The following is a 24236-nucleotide window of genomic DNA, read 5'->3' as shown; positions in this document are numbered from 1 at the left end:
TTGTGCTGCCACCTAGTGCTCTTTGTGCTGCCACCTAGTGCTCTTTGTGCTGCCACCTAGTGCTCTCTGTGCTGCCACCTAGTGCTCTCTGTGCTGTCACTGTCAGTGCTCTTTGTGCTGCCACCTAGTGCTCTTTGTGCTGCCACCTAGTGCTCTTTGTGCTGCCACCTAGTGCTCTTTGTGCTGCCACCTAGTGCTCTTTGTGCTGCCACCTAGTGCTCTTTGTGCTGCCACCTAGTGCTCTTTGTGCTGCCACCTAGTGCTCTTTGTGCTGCCACCTAGTGCTCTTTGTGCTGCCACCTAGTGCTCTTTGTGCTGCCACCTAGTGCTCCCTGTGCTGCCACCTAGTGCTCCCTGTGCTGCCACCTAGTGCTCCCTGTGCTGCCACCTAGTGCTCCCTGTGCTGCCACCTAGTGCTCCCTGTGCTGCCTCCTAGTGCTCCCTGTGCTGCCTCCTAGTGCTCCCTGTGCTGCCGCCTAGTGCTCCCTGTGCTGCCGCCTAGTGCTCCCTGTGCTGCCGCCTAGTGCTCCCTGTGCTGCCGCCTAGTGCTCCCTGTGCTGCCGCCTAGTGCTCCCTGTGCTGCCGCCTAGTGCTCCCTGTGCTGCCGCCTAGTGCTCCCTGTGCTGCCGCCTAGTGCTCCCTGTGCTGCCGCCTAGTGCTCCCTGTGCTGCCGCCTAGTGCTCCCTGTGCTGCCGCCTAGTGCTCCCTGTGCTGCCGCCTAGTGCTCCCTGTGCTGCCGCCTAGTGCTCCCTGTGCTGCCGCCTAGTGCTCCCTGTGCTGCCGCCTAGTGCTCCCTGTGCTGCCGCCTAGTGCTCCCTGTGCTGCCGCCTAGTGCTCCCTGTGCTGCCGCCTAGTGCTCCCTGTGCTGCCGCCTAGTGCTCCCTGTGCTGCCGCCTAGTGCTCCCTGTGCTGCCGCCTAGTGCTCCCTGTGCTGCCGCCTAGTGCTCCCTGTGCTGCCGCCTAGTGCTCCCTGTGCTGCTGCCTAGTGCTCCCTGTGCTGCCGCCTAGTGCTCCCTGTGCTGCCGCCTAGTGCTCCCTGTGCTGCCGCCTAGTGCTCCCTGTGCTGCCGCCTAGCGCTCCCTGTGCTGCCGCCTAGCGCTCCCTGTGCTGCCGCCTAGCGCTCCCTGTGCTGCCGCCTAGCGCTCCCTGTGCTGCCGCCTAGCGCTCCCTGTGCTGCCGCCTAGCGCTCTCTGTGCTGCCGCCTAGCGCTCTCTGTGCTGCCGCCTAGCGCTCTCTGTGCTGCCGCCTAGCGCTCTCTGTGCTGCCGCCTAGCGCTTTCTGTGCTGCCGCCTAGCGCTTTCTGTGCTGCCGCTTAGCGCTGTCCGTTGTGCCGCCTAGTGCTGTCCGTTATGCCGCCTAGTGCTGTCCGTTGTGCTGCCACCTAGTTCTGTCCGTGCTGCCACCTAGTGCTCTCTGTGCTGCCGCCTAGTGCTCTCTGTGCTGCCGCCTAGTGCTCTGTGCTGCCGCCTAGTGCTCTGTGCTGCCGCCTAGCGCTCTCTGTGCTGCCGCCTAGCGCTCTCTGTGCTGCCGCCTAGCGCTCTCTGTGCTGCCGCCTAGCGCTCTGTGCTGCCGCCTAGCGCTCTGTGCTGCCGCCTAGCGCTCTGTGCTGCCGCCTAGCGCTCTGTGCTGCCGCCTAGCGCTCTCTGTGCTGCCGCCTAGCGCTCTCTGTGCTGCCGCCTAGCGCGCTCTGTGCTGCCGCCTAGCGCGCTCTGTGCTGCCGCCTAGCGCGCTCTGTGCTGCCGCCTAGCGCTCTCTGTGCTGCCGCCTAGCGCTTTCTGTGCTGCCGCCTAGCGCTTTCTGTGCTGCCGCCTAGTGCTGTCCGTTGTGCCGCCGCCTAGTGCTGTCCGTTATGCCGCCTAGTGCTGTCCGTTGTGCCGCCGCCTAGTGCTCCCTGTGCCGCCGCCTAGTGCTCCCTGTGCTGCCGCCTAGTGCTCCCTGTGCTGCCGCCTAGTGCTCCCTGTGCTGCCGCCTAGTGCTCCCTGTGCTGCCGCCTAGTGCTCTGTGCTGCCGCCTAGTGCTCTGTGCTGCCGCCTAGCGCTCTCTGTGCTGCCGCCTAGCGCTCTGTGCTGCCGCCTAGCGCTCTGTGCTGCCGCCTAGCGCTCTCTGTGCTGCCGCCTAGCGCTCTCTGTGCTGCCGCCTAGCGCTCTCTGTGCTGCCGCCTAGCGCGCTCTGTGCTGCCGCCTAGCGCTCTCTGTGCTGCCGCCTAGCGCTTTCTGTGCTGCCGCCTAGCGCTTTCTGTGCTGCCGCCTAGTGCTGTCCGTTGTGCCGCCGCCTAGTGCTGTCCGTTATGCCGCCTAGTGCTGTCCGTTGTGCCGCCGCCTAGTGCTCCCTGTGCTGCCGCCTAGTGCTCCCTGTGCTGCCGCCTAGTGCTCCCTGTGCTGCCGCCTAGTGCTCTGTGCTGCCGCCTAGCGCTCTGTGCTGCCGCCTAGCGCTCTCTGTGCTGCCGCCTAGCGCTCTGTGCTGCCGCCTAGCGCTCTGTGCTGCCGCCTAGCGCTCTCTGTGCTGCCGCCTAGCGCTCTCTGTGCTGCCGCCTAGCGCTCTCTGTGCTGCCGCCTAGCGCGCTCTGTGCTGCCGCCTAGCGCTCTCTGTGCTGCCGCCTAGCGCTTTCTGTGCTGCCGCCTAGCGCTTTCTGTGCTGCCGCCTAGTGCTGTCCGTTGTGCCGCCGCCTAGTGCTGTCCGTTATGCCGCCTAGTGCTGTCCGTTGTGCCGCCGCCTAGTGCTCCCTGTGCTGCCGCCTAGTGCTCTGTGCTGCCGCCTAGTGCTCTGTGCTGCCGCCTAGCGCTCTCTGTGCTGCCGCCTAGCGCTCTGTGCTGCCGCCTAGCGCTCTGTGCTGCCGCCTAGCGCTCTGTGCTGCCGCCTAGCGCTCTCTGTGCTGCCGCCTAGCGCTCTCTGTGCTGCCGCCTAGCGCTCTCTGTGCTGCCGCCTAGCGCGCTCTGTGCTGCCGCCTAGCGCTCTCTGTGCTGCCGCCTAGCGCTTTCTGTGCTGCCGCCTAGCGCTTTCTGTGCTGCCGCCTAGTGCTGTCCGTTGTGCCGCCGCCTAGTGCTGTCCGTTATGCCGCCTAGTGCTGTCCGTTGTGCCGCCGCCTAGTGCTCCCTGTGCTGCCGCCTAGTGCTCCCTGTGCTGCCGCCTAGTGCTCCCTGTGCTGCCGCCTAGTGCTCCCTGTGCTGCCGCCTAGTGCTCCCTGTGCTGCCGCCTAGTGCTCCCTGTGCTGCCGCCTAGTGCTCCCTGTGCTGCCGCCTAGTGCTCCCTGTGCTGCCGCCTAGTGCTCCCTGTGCTGCCGCCTAGTGCTCCCTGTGCTGCCGCCTAGTGCTCCCTGTGCTGCCGCCTAGTGCTCCCTGTGCTGCCGCCTAGTGCTCCCTGTGCTGCCGCCTAGCGCTCCCTGTGCTGCCGCCTAGCGCTCCCTGTGCTGCCGCCTAGCGCTCCCTGTGCTGCCGCCTAGCGCTCTGTGCTGCCGCCTAGCGCTCTCTGTGCTGCCGCCTAGCGCTCTCTGTGCTGCCGCCTAGCGCTCTCTGTGCTGCCGCCTAGCGCTTTCTGTGCTGCCGCCTAGCGCTTTCTGTGCTGTCGCCTAGCGCTTTCTGTGCTGCCGCCTAGTGCTGTCCGTTGTGCCGCCGCCTAGTGCTGTCCGTTATGCCGCCTAGTGCTGTCCGTTGTGCCGCCTCCTAGTGCTCCCTGTGCTGCCGCCTAGTGCTCCCTGTGCTGCCGCCTAGTGCTCCCTGTGCTGCCGCCTAGTGCTCCCTGTGCTGCCGCCTAGTGCTCCCTGTGCTGCCGCCTAGTGCTCCCTGTGCTGCCGCCTAGTGCTCCCTGTGCTGCCGCCTAGTGCTCCCTGTGCTGCCGCCTAGTGCTCCCTGTGCTGCCGCCTAGTGCTCCCTGTGCTGCCGCCTAGTGCTCCCTGTGCTGCCGCCTAGTGCTCCCTGTGCTGCCGCCTAGTGCTCCCTGTGCTGCCGCCTAGTGCTCCCTGTGCTGCCGCCTAGTGCTCCCTGTGCTGCCGCCTAGTGCTCCCTGTGCTGCCGCCTAGTGCTCCCTGTGCTGCCGCCTAGTGCTCCCTGTGCTGCCGCCTAGAGCTCCCTGTGCTGCCGCCTAGTGCTCCCTGTGCTGCCGCCTAGCGCTCCCTGTGCTGCCGCCTAGCGCTCCCTGTGCTGCCGCCTAGCGCTCCCTGTGCTGCCGCCTAGCGCTCCCTGTGCTGCCGCCTAGCGCTCTGTGCTGCCGCCTAGCGCTTTCTGTGCTGCCGCCTAGTGCTGTCCGTTGTGCCGCCTAGTGCTGTCCGTTGTGCCGCCTAGTGCTGTCCGTTATGCCGCCTAGTGCTGTCCGTTGTGCCGCCGCCTAGTGCTGTTCGTGCTGCCACCTAGTTCTGTCCGTGCTGCCACCTAGTGCTCTCTGTGCTGCCACCTAGTGCTCTCTGTGCTGCCGCCTAGTGCTCTGTGCTGCCGCCTAGTGCTCTGTGCTGCCGCCTAGCGCTCTCTGTGCTGCCGCCTAGCGCGCTCTGTGCTGCCGCCTAGCGCGCTCTGTGCTGCCGCCTAGCGCTCTGTGTTGCCGCCTAGCGCTTTCTGTGCTGCCGCCTAGCGCTTTCTGTGCTGCCGCCTAGTGCTGTCCGTTGTGCCGCCGCCTAGTGCTGTCCGTTATGCCGCCTAGTGCTGTCCGTTGTGCCGCCGCCTAGTGCTCTCTGTGCTGCCGCCTAGTGCTCTCTGTGCTGCCACCTAGTGCTCTCTGTGCTGCCGCCTAGCGCTCTCTGTGCTGCCGCCTAGCGCTCTCTGTGCTGCCGCCTAGCGCTCTCTGTGCTGCCGCCTAGCGCTCTCTGTGCTGCCGCCTAGCGCTCTCTGTGCTGCCGCCTAGCGCTCTCTGTGCTGCGCCTAGCTCTCTCTGTGCTGCGCCTAGCTCTGTCCTTTGTGCCGCCTAGCGCTGTCCGTTGTGCCGCCTAGCGCTGTCCGTTGTGCCGCCTAGCGCTGTCCGTTGTGCCGCCTAGCGCTGTCCGTTGTGCCGCCTAGCGCTGTCCGTTGTGCCGCCTAGCGCTGTCCGTTGTGCCGCCTAGCGCTGTCCGTTGTGCCGCCTAGCGCTGTCCGTTGTGCCGCCTAGCGCTGTCCGTTGTGCCGCCTAGCGCTGTCCGTTGTGCCGCCTAGCGCTGTCCGTTGTGCCGCCTAGCGCTGTCCTTTGTGCCGCCGCCTAGTGCTGTCTGTGCCCGCCACTAGTGCTATCCATGCTTAGCATCTCCTGTGATGTATACACCCCTCCTGTGATCTATACGCTCCTCCTGTGATGTATACGCCCCAGCTTGTCCTGGGATGTATATGCCTCAATGTTTCCTGTGATGTATATGCCCCAGTGTCTCCTGGGATGTATATGCGCCCCAGTGTCTTCTGTGATGTATATGCCCCAGCTTCTCCTGGGATGTATATGCCCCCAGCCTCTCCAGACCAAGACAAACCTGGAAAAGCAGTTGTGAGAAACAAAATGATCAATATCACCGAACATCACAGCCACACCAAAGAGAAGCAGCTCCTGCCACCACATTAGGGGTGAGTTAATTAATTGTTTGACCAAATATAGCCTGGTCGTTTTCAAGTTGATAATTTGGTGCGGCCCCCGAAGGTTGGTAGAAAATTCCAAATGGCCCCCGGCAGTAAAAAGGTTCCCCACCCCTGCCATAAAGTAACACCTCTAAGACTAATAATATTCACTTATATAGCGCTGTTAATTCCTCAGCGCTTTCCATACATTGGCAACACTGTCCCCATTGGGGCTCACAATCTAAATTCCCTATCTGTATGTCTTTGGAGTGTGGGAGGAAACCAGAGGAAACCCACGCAAACACAGGGAGAACATACAAACTCCTTGCAGATGGTGTCCTTGGTGGGATTTGAATCCAGGACCCCAGCGCTGCAAAAACTACAGTGCTAACCACTGAGCCACCACAAGACTGCAGCACTAACCACTGAGCCACTGTGCTTCCCGTATACTATGTAGCAATTGATAGGTTGGTGAGATACCCACCTGTCTGCCAAAAACAAACCACATCCAGGAGCTATTTACCGAAGTTGTTGGTAATGCATCTGCACTGCGGCTCACTTCTAGGTCCTGTAACACTGAAGATGGCGGATTGTAGTGCAGCGCTCGGCTTTTTGTCAGTGTCATATGCATGCTGCGTTTGCAAAAGCCAATTTCAGGCTGATAAACAAGTGCCGATCAACTATGTATGAGTGGATTGTTGCCATTCCACATGGACAAGCAAGAACATGGACAGGACAATCGCTGGATAACCCAGTCATTCTGTCCCCATGCGGTGTCACTATATCGGCATCACAGCTCCCGTTTACATGGGGTGATGTGCTGCTGAAAAACGTTAATAAATAAAGATATATTTAATATTTATATATATGTATATATTTTATATATATACACATATATATGTATATATTTTTTATATATACATATTTTTTTATATATATATAATATATATAAAATTACATTTATTAAATATATTTTATATATATATATATATATATTATATATATATTATATATATTTATATATATATATATATATATATATATATATATATATATATATTATATATATATATATTATATATATATATATATTATATATTAATATTATATATATATATATATATATATATATATATATATATATATATATAATTTTTTTTTTTTTTTCTTAGTATAAATGAAGCGCAGCTTAGTAGTAGTCATAGATCACAGCTCTGGATGCTTTTTAGCTTTGCTTCATTATGACAATCAACAAGATCTGAGGAAAGTAATAGCAGATAATCATCCTTTATAGCTACTTATGTTTTAGCTTTTCACTAGGGCACTCCCTTTAAAATTCCAGGTTTCTGCTTTCTTCATTCATGGTCAGTGTGATACGTTGCCCGGTCCGGCTGCGCGTCTCCCCATCCTATATGCCTTTGAGTTTGGGTCGGGAAACCCGCGGCCGGTCTGGACACCACGCTCCATACTCAGACCATTAATGTCGGGCGTGTGAAACCTGCCTCATAAACCATGAGTCGTGCGAGTTCCTGTGCACGGCGTGAACACTGCGCCCCATGCTTTCCTGCAAATTGTAATTTGTTTGCTGTGAGAGATCTGTAAAATATCTGCTTGGCAGAGAAGTCAACTTTGTATTGGCTCGCGGCACTGTCATCACTCAGTGGGTCATCTAAGCAGGCGCTTGCAGCACTTGTTATGTATCCCACCTCTCGCGCTGGTACCCCCTCGCTCGCTCTCAGCACGATCGCGTTCTGCTGATAATTAGGTCTCCTGTGAGCCACGCGCCTTCCAAGAATAACATATTCCAGGAAATGGTCACCTTATGTATAGGAAATCCGACCCACTTTGGCACGGCACTATTATTTGGTACCTTTAAACAATATTAAACAGAGTTCCAATAGTAAGAGCTCATTTATCTTTCAAAGCTGTGAATTTTGGCAGAGCAAGAACTGCTTTTTTTTTTTTATTTTATTATTATTTTTATTTGTAATTCTTTAAGAAAAATTGTTACTTTGCTGTTTACCCCAGTACCAGACTGAAAATGTTATTTGCACGTAGAAGTGTGTGTGTGTGTGTGTGTGTGTGTGTGTGTGTATTAGCGTGTGGGTATCTCAATAAATTAGAATATCATCAAAAAGTTAATTTATTTCAGCAATTGAATACAAAAAGTGACACATATATTAGAGTCATTACACACAGAGGGATCTATTCCTATATATTATATAGAGTCATTACACACAGAGGGATCTATTCCTATATATTATATAGAGTCATTACACACAGAGGGATCTATTCCTATATATTATATAGAGTCATTACACACAGAGGGATCTATTCCTATATATTATATAGAGTCATTACACACAGAGGGATCTATTCCTATATATTATATAGAGTCATTACACACAGAGGGATCTATTCCTATATATTATATAGAGTCATTACACACAGAGGGATCTATTTCTATATATTATATAGTCATTACACACAGAGGGATCTATTCCTATATATTATATAGAGTCGTTACACACAGAGGGATCTATTCCTATATATTATATAGAGTCATTACACACAGAGGGATCTATTTCTATATATTATATAGAGGCATTACACACAGAGGGATCTATTTCTATATATTATATAGAGGCATTATAAACAGAGGGATCTATTTCTATATATTATATAGTCATTACACACAGAGGGATCTATTCCTATATATTATATAGAGTCATTACACACAGAGGGATCTATTCCTATATATTATATAGAGTCGTTACACACAGAGGGATCTATTCCTATATATTACAGAGTCATTACACACAGAGGGATCTATTTCTATATATTATATAGTCATTACACACAGAGGGATCTATTCCTATATATTATATAGTCATTACACACAGAGGGATCTATTCCTATATATTATATAGAGTCATTACACACAGAGGGATCTATTCCTATATATTATATAGAGTCGTTACACACAGAGGGATCTATTCCTATATATTACAGAGTCATTACACACAGAGGGATCTATTTCTATATATTATATAGTCATTACACACAGAGGGATCTATTCCTATATATTATATAGTCATTACACACAGAGGGATCTATTCCTATATATTATATAGAGTCATTACACACAGAGGGATCTATTCCTATATATTATATAGAGTCATTACACACAGAGGGATCTATTTCTATATATTATATAGTCATTACACACAGAGGGATCTATTCCTATATATTATATAGAGTCGTTACACACAGAGGGATCTATTCCTATATATTATATAGAGTCATTACACACAGAGGGATCTATTTCTATATATTATATAGAGGCATTACACACAGAGGGATCTATTTCTATATATTATATAGAGACATTATAAACAGAGGGATCTATTTCTATATATTATATAGAGTCATTACACACAGAGGGATCTATTCCTATATATTATATAGAGTTATTACACACAGAGGGATCTATTCCTATATATTATATAGCGTCATTACACACAGAGTGATGTATTTCATGTATTTATTTCAGTTAATGTTGAGGATTATGGCTTACAGCCAATGAGAACCCAAAAGTCGTTATCTCAGAAAATTAGAATAATTACCACAAAATACCTGCAAAGGCTTTCTATGGGTTTACAATGGTCCCTTAGTCTGGTTCATTAGGCTACACAATCATGGGGCAGACTGCTAACTCGACAGATGTCCAGAAGGCAGTCATTGACACACTCCACAAGGAGGGTAAGTCACAAAAGGTCATTGCTAAAGAAGCTGGCTGTTCACAGAGTGCTGTATCCAAGCATATTAATGGAATGTTGAGTGGAAGGAAAAAGTTTTGTAGAAAAAGGTGCTCAAGCAGCCACATAACATATGCGTCTCCCTTTTTGTATTGAAGTACTGAAATAAATTAACTTTTTGATCTAATTTACTGAGGTGTGTGTGTGTGTGTGTGTGTGTGTGTGTGTGTGTGTGTGTGTGTGTGTGTGCAGACCGTGTACATTTCAATAGAAAACACTACTATTAACACCAATACACTGGTGTTCCACTGAAAAATGCAATTGGCAGATGACATTTTCAGACCGGTAGCATAGTGTTTACTTTGTACAGTCCCAAGTGATTATTACTATCAGCTCCCCGGTAACATGAAAACTTGCACAAAAAAAAACTATTTCCCCCTTATTCTCCAGAATGAGAGCAGCACTCCAGAATTTATTTATTTGTTTTTATTCATCCGGTCACCAGTCCCGTATAGCTAATACTACTTTGTTTATTGATCCCTTTCTATATGAAAATTCATTATCCAACTGAAGAAAAAGTTTACAATGGGATCTCATGGTGTCATTTTGGGTATTACACTTTTAGGTTCTCTGGAGGGGGGGGGCTCACCATGTCAGTAACTAGAACTGCTGAAATTTTTTTTTTATTATTTTATTTTTATTTTTTTTTTATCTAGCGCTAACATATTCCACAGCGCTTTACATACATCAGGAACACTGTCCCCATCGGGGCTCACAATCTAATTTCCCTATCTGTATGTCTTTGGAGTGTGGGAGTAAACCGGAGAACCTGGAGGAAACCCACGCAAACACGGGAAGAACATACAAACTCCTTGCAGATGTTGTTCTTGGTGGGATTCGAACCCAGGACCCCAGCGCTGCAAGACTGCAGTGCTAACCACTGAGCCACCACAAGACTGCAGTGCTAACCACTGAGAAATTATATTACATGGACTGTATCACTAGAGCTCTTAATAGTGGGAGGACAGAAACTCTTACTGATGATGATTAGTCAGCTCCTGTCACACATTTTTAAAGAAGAAAGCCATCCCTGACTGAAAACTTACAATATTCTAGCCAATTTGGGAGAATATGGATTGAAAGATGTATGTTGGCCTATGTGATGCTGTACTGGTGTATCTTGGGATAATTGAGCAGAGAAAAATAGAAAGAAGAAAGATAAGATTGACCTCACATTCTGATGTTCCTTAGTACGGATAGGTTCTAGTGTCAGATGACATGATCAAGTGTTTTTGCTTTTTAGTGGAAACAGAGAGTCGAGGCCTCATTTGGTGAAAGAGAGCAAAATTTAGATTACTCAGCAGTGGAGAACATTTGCCTGCTCGTATTTATGTTGCACAATGGTGATGGGAAAGTCAGAATTTAGCTGTAGCAGTACAAGTAAATGAACTCTTCTCTTAGGTGCCAGAAGTTCCAGCTGTTAGAAGTAAAATATTGGTGTGGAAGAGTCTGTTCTCGGCACACTAAGTTTTCTGATACCTGTGGATAGATGTTTTAATACACATAAAGGGAATCTGTCATAGATGAGGGTTTTTTTTAATGAAAGGCATCTATTTATAAGATTTGACAGGGAGAAATCTTTCACAAGCAGGAGGCAGGGGCACTGGCTGAAGCTGCGTTAAGGAATTTTTACCAAGATAGTTTCATATCTCCTATGATTAGGGTAATTGATAACTTGCTGATGGTGGGAGTGACAACATCCGGGGGCACCATCACTGATCCAGAGAGTGGAGCTCTGCAAAGGCCCATGTGACTGGAGTTACAGTCAAGCACATGTACCATTATTATTATTATTATTATTATTATTTATTTTTATAGCGCCATTTATTCCATGGCACTTTACAGTGAAAGAGGGTATACGTACAACAATCATTAACAGTACAAAGACTGGTATAGGAGGAGAGAGGACCCTGCCCGCGAGGGCTCACAGTCTATAGGGAGTGGGTGATATGCACCAATACTCTAGTCCTTGTCTGTGGCTCTGCCAGAGGTAGCGGAGCACTGGATCTTCTTCCTCTCTCCTCCATAGACTTTAATAAGCAGCAACTTTATTGATCAGTGAGTTGAAAATCTCCCTCCACTGAAGACAGATTCTACCAGTGACTAAAGTGAATGAACAGTAAGGAGAGGAAAGAGACTTTTTTTGTAATAAAATAGATTACAACGTTTTATTTCTTTTTCGCTCCTAATTGGGAGACCCAGACAGTGGTGTATAGCTACTGCCCTCTGGAGGCCGCACAAAGAACTACACTTAAAAGTGTAAGGCCCCTCCCCTTCTGGCTATACACCCTCCCGTAGGAGTACAGATTCCTCAGTTTTAGCTTTGTGCGCAAGGAGGTCAGACACGCACGCATAGCTCCATTGTTTTTAGTCAGCAGCAGCTGCTGACTATGTCGGATGGAAGAAAAGACGGCCCATACAGGGCTCCCAGCATGCTCCCTTCTCACCCCACTGTATGTCGGAGGTGTTTGTAAGGTTGAGGTACCCATTGCGGGTACGGCGGCAGGAGCCCACATGCTGATTCCTTCCCCATCCCTTTTTACAGGGCTCTGGGTGAAGTGGGATTTACTGGTCTCCAGGCACTGAGACCGTGCTCCATCTACAGCCCCTGGAGAAGATGCTGGATGGAGCGGAGTACATCAGGGACATGGCCCTGCTTCCTCAAGGTACTCTGTGTCCCCGTGCATTTGGCGCTCACACCGCAGCATGCTGGGTGTTGTAGTGCGCCGGGGGACATCAGCGCTACGGCGCTTGTGCCATGGCCTCATTCAGCTTCGCTGAAGCAGGCACACTTCTAGGAATCGGTCGCGCCGGCCGCTGGGACTGCGGCGCGGCTGGCACTTGTGGTGCGCCGGGGACTTCAGCGCGGCCCGCGCTTTTACGGCGGCCGCGCTGATAACTCGAGTCCCCGGCTTTTGCGGCCTGCTTCCGTTCGTTCCCGCCCCCGGACCTGCCAGTCAGGAGAGGGGCGGGACGCTGGCCACGTCTAGGAATCGGTCTTGCCGGCCGCTGGGACTGCGGCGCGGCTGGCACTTGTGGTGCGCCGGGGACTTCAGCGCGGCCCGCGCTTTTACGGCGGCCGCGCTGATAACTCGAGTCCCCGGCTTTTGCGGCCTGCTTCCGTTCGTTCCCGCCCCCAGACCTGCCAGTCAGGAGAGGGGCGGGACGCTGGCCAGTGCATCAGCGCTGAGGGCTGGAGTCGTTTTTACATACTCCAGCCCTCACAATCGGCACAGAGGGGACACTGTTTCCCGCACTTTTGTTTGGGAACTCCCACGGACCGCCCCTCTCCACAGACGCCGGCAGCCATTCCTGCTGACACGCTGAGCTGCAGAGGGGAGCCGGGGACACCCAGACAAGGAATTCTGCAGCCTCTTACCCGCTATTCAGCGGGCGGTAAGCAGCCCCCAGGGCTCACCCCCTCTTGTGCCAGTAGTATTCTTAGTATTTTGTTTCTACAAATACTTTGTATTGCATAGCGCTGGTCGCCCTTTGGCTATAGACTCTCTCACATTGCAGAGAGCCAGCAGCATGTCGTCCGTAAAACGCAAGGGTGCCAAGGCACAGACATTATATGCTTCCTGCACCGCATGTGGGACTTTTCTACCGGCAGGCTCCACGGACCCCCATTGTGTGCAGTGCTCGGCCCCTGCGGCGCTTGCACAGTCGGGACCTCTGCTGGACGTGACCCAGGGTGTACCACCTGTGAATGCTGTACAGGTGACAGGAACTGAGTTTGCAGCTTTTGCTGACAGAATGTCTCTCACTATGTCACAAATTCTTGACACATTGCGAGCTAGGCCTGTACTTCAGGCCACGGACACTGTGCAATCATTGCCCCCTGGTCCCCCTCAGCTCCAAGCTCCGGGACGGGCATATACACCTCAGGGTGAAGACTCTGACTCGGACGATGGCCCCGGGCAGCCTAAGCGGGCTCGCTATGACGGGCCTTCACATTCATCTCAATGGTCAGGATCCCAGCGAGATGAATCTATGGGTGATGAGGCGGACGTAACTGATCAGGATTCTGATCCTGGGACCGCTCTCAATCTAGATACACCAGATGGTGACGCCATAGTTAATGATCTTATATTTAACATCAATAAGATGTTAAATATTTCCCCACCAGCTCCTCTTGTGGAGGAGTCAGCTTCGCAGCACGAGGGAATCCATTTCAGATACCCTAAGCGTACTTTAAGCACTTTTCTGGACCACGCTGACTTTAGAGACGCAATCCAGAAACCCCGCGCTTATCCTGAAAGGCGTTTTCCTAAACGGCTTAAAGATACACGCTATCCTTTTCCCCCTGAGGTGGTCAAGGGTTGGACCCAGTGTCCAAAAGTGGATCCTCCAATTTCCAGGCTTGCAGCTAGATCCTTGGTTGCAGTTGAGGATGGAGCGGCACTTAAAGATGCCACTGACAGGCAGATGGAGCTCTGGCTGAAATCCATCTATGAAGCGATTGGAGCGTCATTAGCGCCTTCTTTTGCAGCCGTATGGGCACTCCAAGCTATCTCAGCCGGGCTTGCGCGAGTTGACTCCGTCACACGTGCATTTGCCCCGCAGGTAGCACCATTGACCTCGCAAATGGCGGCATTCGCGTCGTACGCGATTAATGCTGTTCTTGACGCTACAAGCCGCACGGCAGTGGCGTCAGCCAACTCCGTTGTTTTGCGTAGGGCCCTGTGGTTGAGACATTGGAAAGCAGACTCTCATTCCAAGAAGTGCTTAACCAATTTGCCTTTTTCTCGTGACCGATTGTTTGGAGAGCGTTTGGATGAAATCATCAAACACTCCAAGGGTAAGGACTCATCCTTACCGCAACACAGACAAAACAGACCCCAACAGAGGAAGGGTCAGTCTGGTTATCGGTCCTTTCGAGGACCGGGCAGGTCCCAATTCGCCTCGTCAAAAAAGACTCAAAAAGACCAGAGACGCTCAGATTCTTGGAGGTCTCAGTCACGCCCAAAAAGGACAGCCGGAGGAACCGTTGCCAAGACGGCGTCCTCCTGACTTGCGGTCTCCGATTCCACACCCGCGGTCGGTGGGAGGCTTTCCCACTTTGGCGACATCTGGCTGTCACACGTCAAAGACCGTTGGGTGAGGGATATTCTGTCTCACGGGTACAGGATAGAGTTCAGTTCTCGTCCGCCAACTCGTTTCTTCAGAACTTCTCCACCACCAGACCGAGCCGATGCTCTGTTGCAGGCGGTGGCCGCTCTAAAGGCGGAAGGAGTGGTGACCTCCGTCCCTCTTCAGGAACAAGGTCACGGTTTTTACTCCAATCTGTTTGTGGTCCCAAAAAAGGACGGATCGTATCGGCCCGTCCTGGATCTAAAGTTGCTCAACAGACACGTAAAAGTCAGGAGGTTCCGGATGGAATCCCTACGCTCCGTCATAGCCTCAATGTCTCAAGGAGATTTTCTAGCATCAATAGATATCAAAGATGCGTATCTCCACGTGCCGATCGCACCAGAGCATCAGCGTTTCCTACGCTTCGTCATACACGACGAACACCTGCAGTTCGTAGCGTTACCTTTCGGTCTGGCAACAGCCCCCCGGGTCTTCACCAAGGTCATGGCAGCAGTAGTAGCTGTTCTGCACTCGCAGGGTCACTCGGTCATCCCGTATCTAGACGACCTGCTTATAAAGGCACCCTCTCAAGAGGCATGCCAACACAGTCTGAAGGTGGCACTAGACACTCTCCAGAGTTTCGGGTGGATTATCAACTTTCCAAAGTCTCATCTAACCCCGACCCAATCTCTGACTTATCTTGGCATGGAGTTTCATACTCTCTCAGCGATAGTGAAGCTTCCACTGGACAAGCAGTGCTCGCTACGGACTGGAGTGCAATCTCTCCTTCAGAGCCAGTCGCACTCACTGAGGCGCCTCATGCATTTCCTAGGAAAGATGGTAGCAGCAATGGAGGCAGTCCCGTTCGCGCAGTTTCATCTGCGCCCTCTACAATGGGACATTCTACGCCAATGGGACGGGAAATCGACGTCCCTCGACAGGACTGTCTCCCTCTCTCAGACTGCCAAGGACTCTCTGCGTTGGTGGCTTCTCCCCACCTCATTGTCACAGGGAAAGTCGTTCCTTCCCCCGTCCTGGGCAGTGGTCACGACGGATGCGAGCCTATCAGGGTGGGGAGCGGTGTATCTCCACCACAGGGCTCAGGGGATGTGGACTCTGGAAGAGTCCACCCTGCAGATCAATGTTCTGGAAATCAGAGCAATCTATCTTGCCCTGCGAGCCTGCCAACAATGGCTGGAAGGCAAGCAGATTCGGATTCAGTCGGACAATTCCACGGCGGTGGCGTACATCAACCACCAAGGGGGAACACGCAGTCGCCAAGCTTTTCAAGAAGTCCAACGGATTTTGACGTGGGTGGAAAGCAGAGCGTCCACCATATCCGCAGTTCACATCCCAGGCGTGGAAAACTGGGAAGCAGACTTTCTCAGTCGCCAGGGCATGGACGCAGGAGAATGGTCCCTTCACCCGGACGTGTTTCAGCAGATCTGTTGCCGCTGGGGGACGCCGGACGTCGATCTGATGGCGTCACGGCACAACAACAAGGTCCCAGTTTTCATGGCACGGTCTCACGATCACCGAGCACTGGCGGCAGACGCCTTGGTTCAGGATTGGTCGCAATTCCGACTCCCCTATGTGTTCCCACCTCTAGCATTGTTACCCAGAGTTCTCCGGAAAATCAGGTCCGACTGCCATCGAGCCATACTCGTCGCTCCAGACTGGCCAAGAAGGTCGTGGTACCCGGATCTGTGGCATCTCACGGTAGGCCAACCGTGGACACTACCAGACCGTCCAGATTTGCTGTCTCAAGGGCCGTTTTTCCATCTGAATTCTGCGGCCCTGAACCTGACTGTGTGGCCATTGAGTCCTGGATCCTAGCGGCCTCAGGTTTATCTCATGAAGTTGTTGCCACAATGAGACAGGCTAGAAAACCATCCTCAGCTAAGATCTATCACAGAACGTGGAAGATATTCTTAGCGTGGTGCTTGGCTCAAGGGTTTTCTCCCTGGCCATTTGCATTGCCAATTTTTCTTTCCTTCCTGCAGTCTGGGTTGGAAAAAGGTTTGTCGCTTAGCTCTCTTAAGGGTCAAGTCTCCGCGCTATCCGTATTCTTTCAGAAGCGCTTGGCACAGCTTTCTAAAGTACGCACGTTTCTCCAAGGAGTGGAACCCTGGGATCTGAACAAGGTTCTCATTGCTCTCCAGAAGCCGCCTTTCGAGCCTTTGAAAGAGGTTCCCCTTTCTCGGCTTTCACAAAAGGTATTTTTTCTTGTGGCGGTCACGTCTCTTCGAAGAGTGTCCGAGCTAGCGGCGTTATCTTGCAAATCTCCCTTCCTGGTGTTTCACCAAGACAAGGTAGTACTGCGTCCAATTCCAGAGTTTTCTCCCAAGGTGGTTTCTTCCTTTCATCTCAATCAGGATATCACTTTACCATCTTTGTGTCCGCATCCAGTTCACCAATTTGAAAAGGGTTTACATCTGTTGGACCTGGTGAGAGCACTCAGGATTTACATTTCTCGCACGGCGGCTCTACGCCGTTCTGATGCGCTCTTTGTCCTAGTCGCTGGTCAGCATAAGGGATCGCAAGCTTCCAAATCCACCCTGGCGCGGTGGATCAAGGAACCAATTCTTCACACATACCGTTCTGCTGGGCTTCCGATTCCATCTGGACTGAAGGCCCATTCTACCAGAGCCGTGGGTGCGTCCTGGGCATTGCGGCATCAGGCTACGGCTCAGCAAGTGTGCCAAGCGGCTACCTGGTCGAGTCTGCACACGTTTACCAAACACTATCAAGTGCATACCTACGCTTCGGCAGATGCCAGCCTAGGTAGACAGGTCCTTCAGGCGGCGGTGGCCCACCTGTAGGAAGAGGCTGTCTGACAGCCCGTTCATGTGGTATCTTTTTACCCACCCAGGGACTGCTTTTGGACGTCCCACTGTCTGGGTCTCCCAATTAGGAGCGAAAAAGAAGAAGGGAATTTTGTTTACTTACCGTAAATTCCTTTTCTTCTAGCTCCAATTGGGAGACCCAGCACCCGCCCTATTTGTTCTTAGGGTTTCGTTTTTCGGGTGCACATGTTGTTCATGTTGTTTCTTAAGTTCTCCGATCGTGTTATCGGATTGAATTTGTTTTTGAAACTGTTATTGGCTTTCCTCCTTCTTGCTTTGGTACTAAAACTGAGGAATCTGTACTCCTACGGGAGGGTGTATAGCCAGAAGGGGAGGGGCCTTACACTTTTAAGTGTAGTTCTTTGTGCGGCCTCCAGAGGGCAGTAGCTATACACCACTGTCTGGGTCTCCCAATTGGAGCTAGAAGAAAAGGAATTTACGGTAAGTAAACAAAATTCCCTTCTTTCAGTTGTATTATTGATTCATGTATAAAAAAAAAAAAAAAACAACAAAAAACAAGAGAGCAAGAAAAAAAAAAAAAAGCTATTGTGGGGTATGATGGGATAACCGGGGACCGGGCTCCTAAACTGGCCATCAGGTTAGGGGAGCCCTAGCTGTCCCTGATCCCAGTGATAGTCTGATGGTGATGATGTCCGGGCCGCCTTCCTAGCGCTGCTTCTGAACACTCTTATCTAATACCCCCTCTCTCTCATACCAGGAGAGGGCTGGGACAGGAGTGGTAGAACCCACAGATAAGTAATACCAGGGGAAACCAAAACTCGATCACGCAGTGGCCATGAACAAGTTATGAGGAGGAAAATAAGAGCAGAGAGGAAACAATGAAATGATGAGAGAAGTCCATAACTCCACGCACAAAGCACTACAATCACCAGCAGGACTGGGATACAAGAACACATGGACCAGTGTAGCTGAAGCTATAGTCGGCATGGGAAGACAGGCTCCTCCATCTTAAAAAGGTGGGGAGTGATTGTGATAGGTCTCCCACAACATATGTTCCAAGAGGTAACCAGCAGGCCGGCTGAAATTAACTCTTGCAAGCCCGATCACTAATGAGCACAAAACTGGTCAACGCCCGAGCCTGCCTGTGCAGATGCCGCTATGACACATCGGCGAGTTTTAGAACTAAAACCTTGTGACAGAAGCTCTGTGTGCAAACCACCCAAAATTGCATTGATGGAGGGAAGGAGTTTTCATGCTGAACTGCTTCATTTTTGCTAGGGGAACATTAGATGTGAGGGAGCTTAACTGTCTTTCTCACACTATAGACAGTAAGATGGGGGGAAGCTCCTGCTGCAGCATTTGTCTCTGAGCGACACACATGATGGTGAGGAAGTATTAGGGGACAAGTATATTTCTTTGATTATAAGATGAAACAAATAGTATCAAAGTAGCAAGGAGATTAGGGAAGGAATTTCTGTGATTTTATTTTTTGTGCATTTTCTGTATTTAGTCTTACTTTAAAGTCTTTACAAAGCCTTCTCTTTCATTTTGGGTAAGACATTGAAGCACAGCGAGTCTTTTTGAAGGCAGCATGGATCTTGCCCACCATCATTTTTTTTAACATAGTAGTCATTCCTGAATATATACATAGATGTGAATGACAGATAAGACCCTCTCGGCGGCCCTGGCTGCATATTTTCCTAACTTAAGCTAACACCGTAGATCCTACTTGATCTTCGGCTTGATTTCCTTTTCGCTTAAACCTCGCTCTTTCTATGTGATTTTCCAGCTTGTACTTTATTACTTTATTTTTCCTTTCACTGTTGCTTTTAGTTTTCCGTGGGGTTTACTATAGTAGAAGCAAACGTAAATTACCATTCTAAATCAGGGTTTTTGTTGAAAACTTGTTTGTCCCATATGTCCTAAATTTATACTGCCTTATTCTTTCCTAAAATACATGGCAAGAAAAGACTTTGTCTAAGTACATGGAAAGGATAAATAACATATGAATGGAGATCAGGCAATGTTTTATACCATATATACAGTGCCGGAGTCACCACCCGGCACAACCGGGCAAGCGTCGAGGCCCTGAACAAACGGGGCCCACTCGCTGTCGGAGACACTATCAGCGCAGTTTACCAGATGGTGTCCCCAGCCCTTTATGATGTGTGTAAGAGAGAGCACAGGTGGGGAAGAGACTGCACGGGGCGAGAGACTGCACGGGGGAGAAGGGAGAGCATGGGGAGAGAGACAGCACGAGGGAGAAGAGAGAACACTGGGTGAGACAGCATGAGGGAGAAGAGAGAACACGGGGTGAGACAGCATGAGGGAGAAGAGAGAACACTGGGTGAGACAGCATTAGGGAGAAGAGAGAACACGGGGGGAGAGACCGCACGGGGAGGACAGAGCACAGAGTAAGAGACTGCACAGGGTGAGAGAGAGCACAAATTGAGAGAACACACAGGGTGAGAGACCATATGGGGAGAAGAGAGCACAGGGTGAGAGACTGCACGGGGAGAAGAGAGAGCACAGGGTGAGAGACAGCATGGAGAGAAGAGAGAGCACAGGGTGAGAGACCGCACGGAGAGAAGAGAGCACAGTGTGAGAGACCGCACAGGGGGAGAAGAGACCACACGGCCTTGAGAGACAGCATAAGGGGAGAAACGAGAGCATGGGGTGAGAGACCGCATAAGGAGAAGAGAGAGCATAGGGTGAGAGACCACACAGGGAGAAGAGAGCACAGGGTGAGAGACTGCACAGGGAGAAGAGAGAGCACAGGGTGAGAGACAGCATGCAGAGAAGAGAGCGCACAGGGTGAGAGACAGCATGCAGAGAAGAGAGAGCACAGGGTGAGAGACTGCACAGAGAGAAGAGAGCACAGTGTGAGAGACCGCACAGGGGGAGAAGAGACCACACGGGGTTGAGAGACAGCATACGGGGAGAAACGAGTGCATGAGGTGAGAGACCGCATAAGGAGAAGAGTGAGCATAGGGTGAGAGACCACACAGGGAGAAGAGAGCACAGGGTGAGAGACTGCACAGGGGGAGAAGAGACCACACGGGGTTGAGAGACAGCATACGGGGAGAAATGAGTGCATGAGGTGAGAGACCGCATAAGGAGAAGAGTGAGCATAGGGTGAGAGACCACACAGGGAGAAGAGAGCACAGGGGGAGAGACTGCACAGGGGAAGAAGGGTGAGTACGGGGGAAAGAGCGTGCACAGGGGAGACAGTGCATAAGGGAAGAAGAGTGCATGGGGGGATTATATTTATGGGAATTTGTATTATTTATAATATATAAAGCCCTGCAAACTCTATTCTTTCGCCCAGGGTCCACGAAAGCTTGGAGCCGGCCCTGCATATATGCCACATTATGCAGTAGATAAATGGTTCCTGTACTTTCAGACAACTGGAGCTCATTTCATAGATATAGCGATCTGCAAATTGTCTTTCACATTATGTAAAATATATGTTGTCTTTCCACTCAAAAAAAAAAATCCTTGTTCTGTGTAACCTTGTCCACTGCCTGTTGTCAAATGCAATCCTCCTTTAGCTGCAGTAACGTTGAGACCGCTTACATGACGTGCGGTCTGCATACAGGCATAAGAGAGGTGGGCTTTTACTTCAGGGCAGTCAAATAAGGGAAAGAAAGTTCTAGCACCTATAGTGCTGTCTGCATGCTGATTAAAGAGGAAGCTACCACTCAGAAGTAGTGAATGGTAAGTTCCAGAACATAGGAATCTGGACAGTTAATGGGCATAAAGGACATCTACTGCCCCAAAATCAGTTTTACTTTATGGGAGGTGAGGTCAGCAGGACCATGCTTCTTTACAGGTTTTGTATGAATTCCACATCCATGTATGACAGTAACTCAATGATGTTTTTGTTTTTTTCTAGTTTATTATTATTTTTGGACTGTTATGGTGCATATCATCTCTCCTTATCCTGATTGCTTGATCTGCTGATCAGTACAAGCAGAGCTGCAGTGTAAAGCATGGCTCATGTGCGGATTAGCAGCATGAGTCTGTAATGACAGTGAAGGTGGATTTTAGATGAGCCCAAACTCCCATTAGTGTTTCATGATCATGCAACGGCTCACAATTCCTTCCCTGATGTCACCTTGCCCTTTAGTAGTCAGTTCCTGATTTACCTCTGCCTTTTCTTTTTGGGAAGAAGCTTTTATATGATACCACGTTGTGGCCTGTCATCCCGTAGTGCCACTGCCATTATGGCAGAGAGTATTTTTGCTGCAGAGATTTCTTTGACAGTCTTCATTTCTCTCTCCTCTGGACAGTATGGATCGTGCATGAACAAGTGATGGTTGCTGCCTTGGATTGTGGCCGTGATGACGTAGCGATGGTGAGTAGTGCATAGATTTGATACACTCTGTCTTCTCACAAACCGAGCTGTCGAGTATTGTCCAAAATAATATGCTAAGGGGTCTTCACCTTCATCAGTGTTAGAGCAAATCTGTCTCACCATTCTGATCATTGGAGATGGACCTAACGGCCTCATCACACGCAGCGACGTATCTAACGATATATCGCCGGGGTCACGGATTCCGTGACGCACATCCGGCATCGTTAGCGACGTCGTTGCGTGTGACAGCAACGAGCGAGTGTTAACGATGGAAAATACTCAAATTATCGTCCATCGTTGACACGTCGTTCATTTTCAAAATATCGTTGATTGTGGAGGTCTCCGGTTGTTCGTCGTTGACGAGGCAGCACACATCGCTACATGTGACACCCCGGGAAAGACGAACAACAGCCTACCTGCAGCCGCCGGCAATGAGGAAGGAAGGAGGTGGGCGGGATGTTACGTCCCACTCATCTCCGCCCCTCCGCTTCTATTGGGCGGCTGCCGTGTGACGTCGCTGTGACGCTGCGCAAACCGCCCCCTTAGAAAGGAGGCGGTTCGCCAGACACAGCGGCGTCGCTAGGCAGGTAAATCCCGTGTGACGGCTCCTAACGATGTTGTGCTCCACGGGCAGCGATTTGCCCGTGACGCACAACCGACGGGGGCGGGTGCTTACACCAGCGATATCGATGCATGTAACACCCTCTTTAGGGACCCCCGATAATCATGGCAGCATCTTCCTTATTTCTGAGGAGCATTGTGACCCTAAATTAATACATAAACCCATCCGCCATAACATTAAAACTGATGGCAGAAGTGAATAGCTCAGATTGTCTTGAGGCGATGGCTCTTAGCAATGCACCGGAACAGTCAGTGATTTGACCCCATAGAAAAACTACTTGCCAAAAATGTTAAAGGGGTTGTTCACTACTAGGACAAACCCTTCTGATTCCACATGTTTCCCCCAGGTAATATAATAAAGCCTATACTCACTTCCTGTTCCGGCACTCTTCCAGTGGTGTCGGGCCTCACGTAACGCTATGACATCATACGAGCCCCACATCCAATCATCACTGGATTCCTTCTCCCTGCCTTTGGACCAAACAACCAATCAACAGGAAGCGAGCTCAGTTGCAGCACTCACTTTCTGTTGATTAACTCGTTTGGCCCGAAGGTGGGGAGACAGAAGCTGGAGCTGATTGGACACTGGGCTTATGTGACGTCATAGCGTCACGTGAGCCTCGACACCACAAGCCCGGACACTGCTGAAATGACACTGGTGTGGGAGGTGAGTAGAGGCCTTTTAATTTTACCTGAGGGAAGTGTGCACTCAGAAGAGGTTGACCTAGTTAGTGGACGACCCCTTCAATGGTGGCAATAAGGGTGAAGGCATGGAGGATGTACGATGTCTGGGCAATGTTCTGCTGTCGGCCCTGGCATCCTTGTGAATGTTATTTTATCCTCCATTGGTGCTAGACATGAACAAAGAGATTTGCAGGACCCTGGTCCAGTGCCAGGTTAGATTATCAAGCCGGTGGGAAGGGGAGCATGCTGAACCGCCTTTTCATCTGCATCCCCGGGTCTTCTATTGGTTAGCCAGCCTGGCACAATGTTATCGTGTATTTCTGTGGTTGTACAAGGCGCAATATGCACACTGTCAGGCTGATCCCCTATTTCCAGAATGAGTGGGTGATCACGTACTGACCAGCAATATTTCCTGCTTTTCTCATTGGTCTATTGAGAGAAGCAAATGAGAAGCTAGTTGGCGTGTGATCACAACTGTGCATTGCATTCTTGTGGCAGCCCGAGCAAGCTGGAAATGGAGAAGAATCTTGACTGTTTGCATATTGCACACTTATAGGATTCGGCAATTTGCAGTTGGTGATTGCAGAAATATGATAAATCCAGAAAACCCCTCTATTGTTCTGTCTGGTCAATGTGTCTTTTATTTTCATTGTTGATAAATTTTCTGTTAAATGATTTTTTTCCCCTATAATTATTTTCTGTTGAGGTCTGTTCCGTGTCTTGTGCCGCCATGCTTTATGGTTCTCCGTTCACCCGGAGTATAATCTTATACAGTGGAGTGTCAGTGGAGCTCTTCTCCCTGCATCCCCGTATAACATCCCCGCACATGTTCTCAGACGTGTTCCTCGCTCCTCCGGCATGTGCCGCGCGCTGTTTGTTTAAGTTTGTGTGGTTATGTCATGCATATTTATCATACTTCTTCATCATCATCCGCGGGGTTTTTCTGTTCTCCGGCCAAAAAGTGTCCGAGATTTGTTTAACTTAAAAGTCATCCAAACGGTTCCAAGCTGCTGCAGATGATGAACATTTTCAGCGATCTCAAGTGTCAACAGAAATGCAGGAGCCCAGTGTAAAAGTGACAGGACGCGCACAGACTATGAGAGCTACCTGCGGGGCCGGAAAGCCACATCAAGTGTAGACAAAAAGAAAACTGATAGTCTGAGAATATAATTACCTACCTGTAATACTGCCTGCTGCAGGACACCTCCCCCTGTAATACTGCCTGCTGCAGGACACCTCCCCCTGTAATACTGCCTGCTGCAGGACACCTCCCCCTGTAATACTGCCTGGTGCAGGACACCTCCCCCTGTAATACTGCCTGGTGCAGGACACCTCCCCCTGTAATACTGCCTGGTGCAGGACACCTCCCCCTGTA

The 24236-nt window shown here is 50.7% G+C and overlaps 1 protein-coding gene across 2 annotated transcripts in view; it reads left to right on the top strand.

Moving 5' to 3' along the window:
* The window catches only part of EMC2 (ER membrane protein complex subunit 2), a 142553-nt gene that overhangs the window by 44080 nt on the left and 74237 nt on the right, over positions 1-24236 (top strand). For both annotated transcript variants that reach the window (XM_075352954.1, XM_075352955.1), the window contains exon 4: positions 21492-21556. In XM_075352954.1, the coding sequence (XP_075209069.1) occupies positions 21492-21556 (65 nt within the window). The remainder of the gene's footprint in view (positions 1-21491; positions 21557-24236) is intronic.

This window comes from Anomaloglossus baeobatrachus, chromosome 6, assembly GCF_048569485.1.
Source record: "Anomaloglossus baeobatrachus isolate aAnoBae1 chromosome 6, aAnoBae1.hap1, whole genome shotgun sequence".
In the NCBI taxonomy this organism is placed as follows: domain Eukaryota; kingdom Metazoa; phylum Chordata; class Amphibia; order Anura; family Aromobatidae; genus Anomaloglossus; species Anomaloglossus baeobatrachus.
The sequence above is the reverse complement of the archived record's forward strand: the minus strand, read 5'-3'. Positions and strand labels throughout refer to the sequence as shown.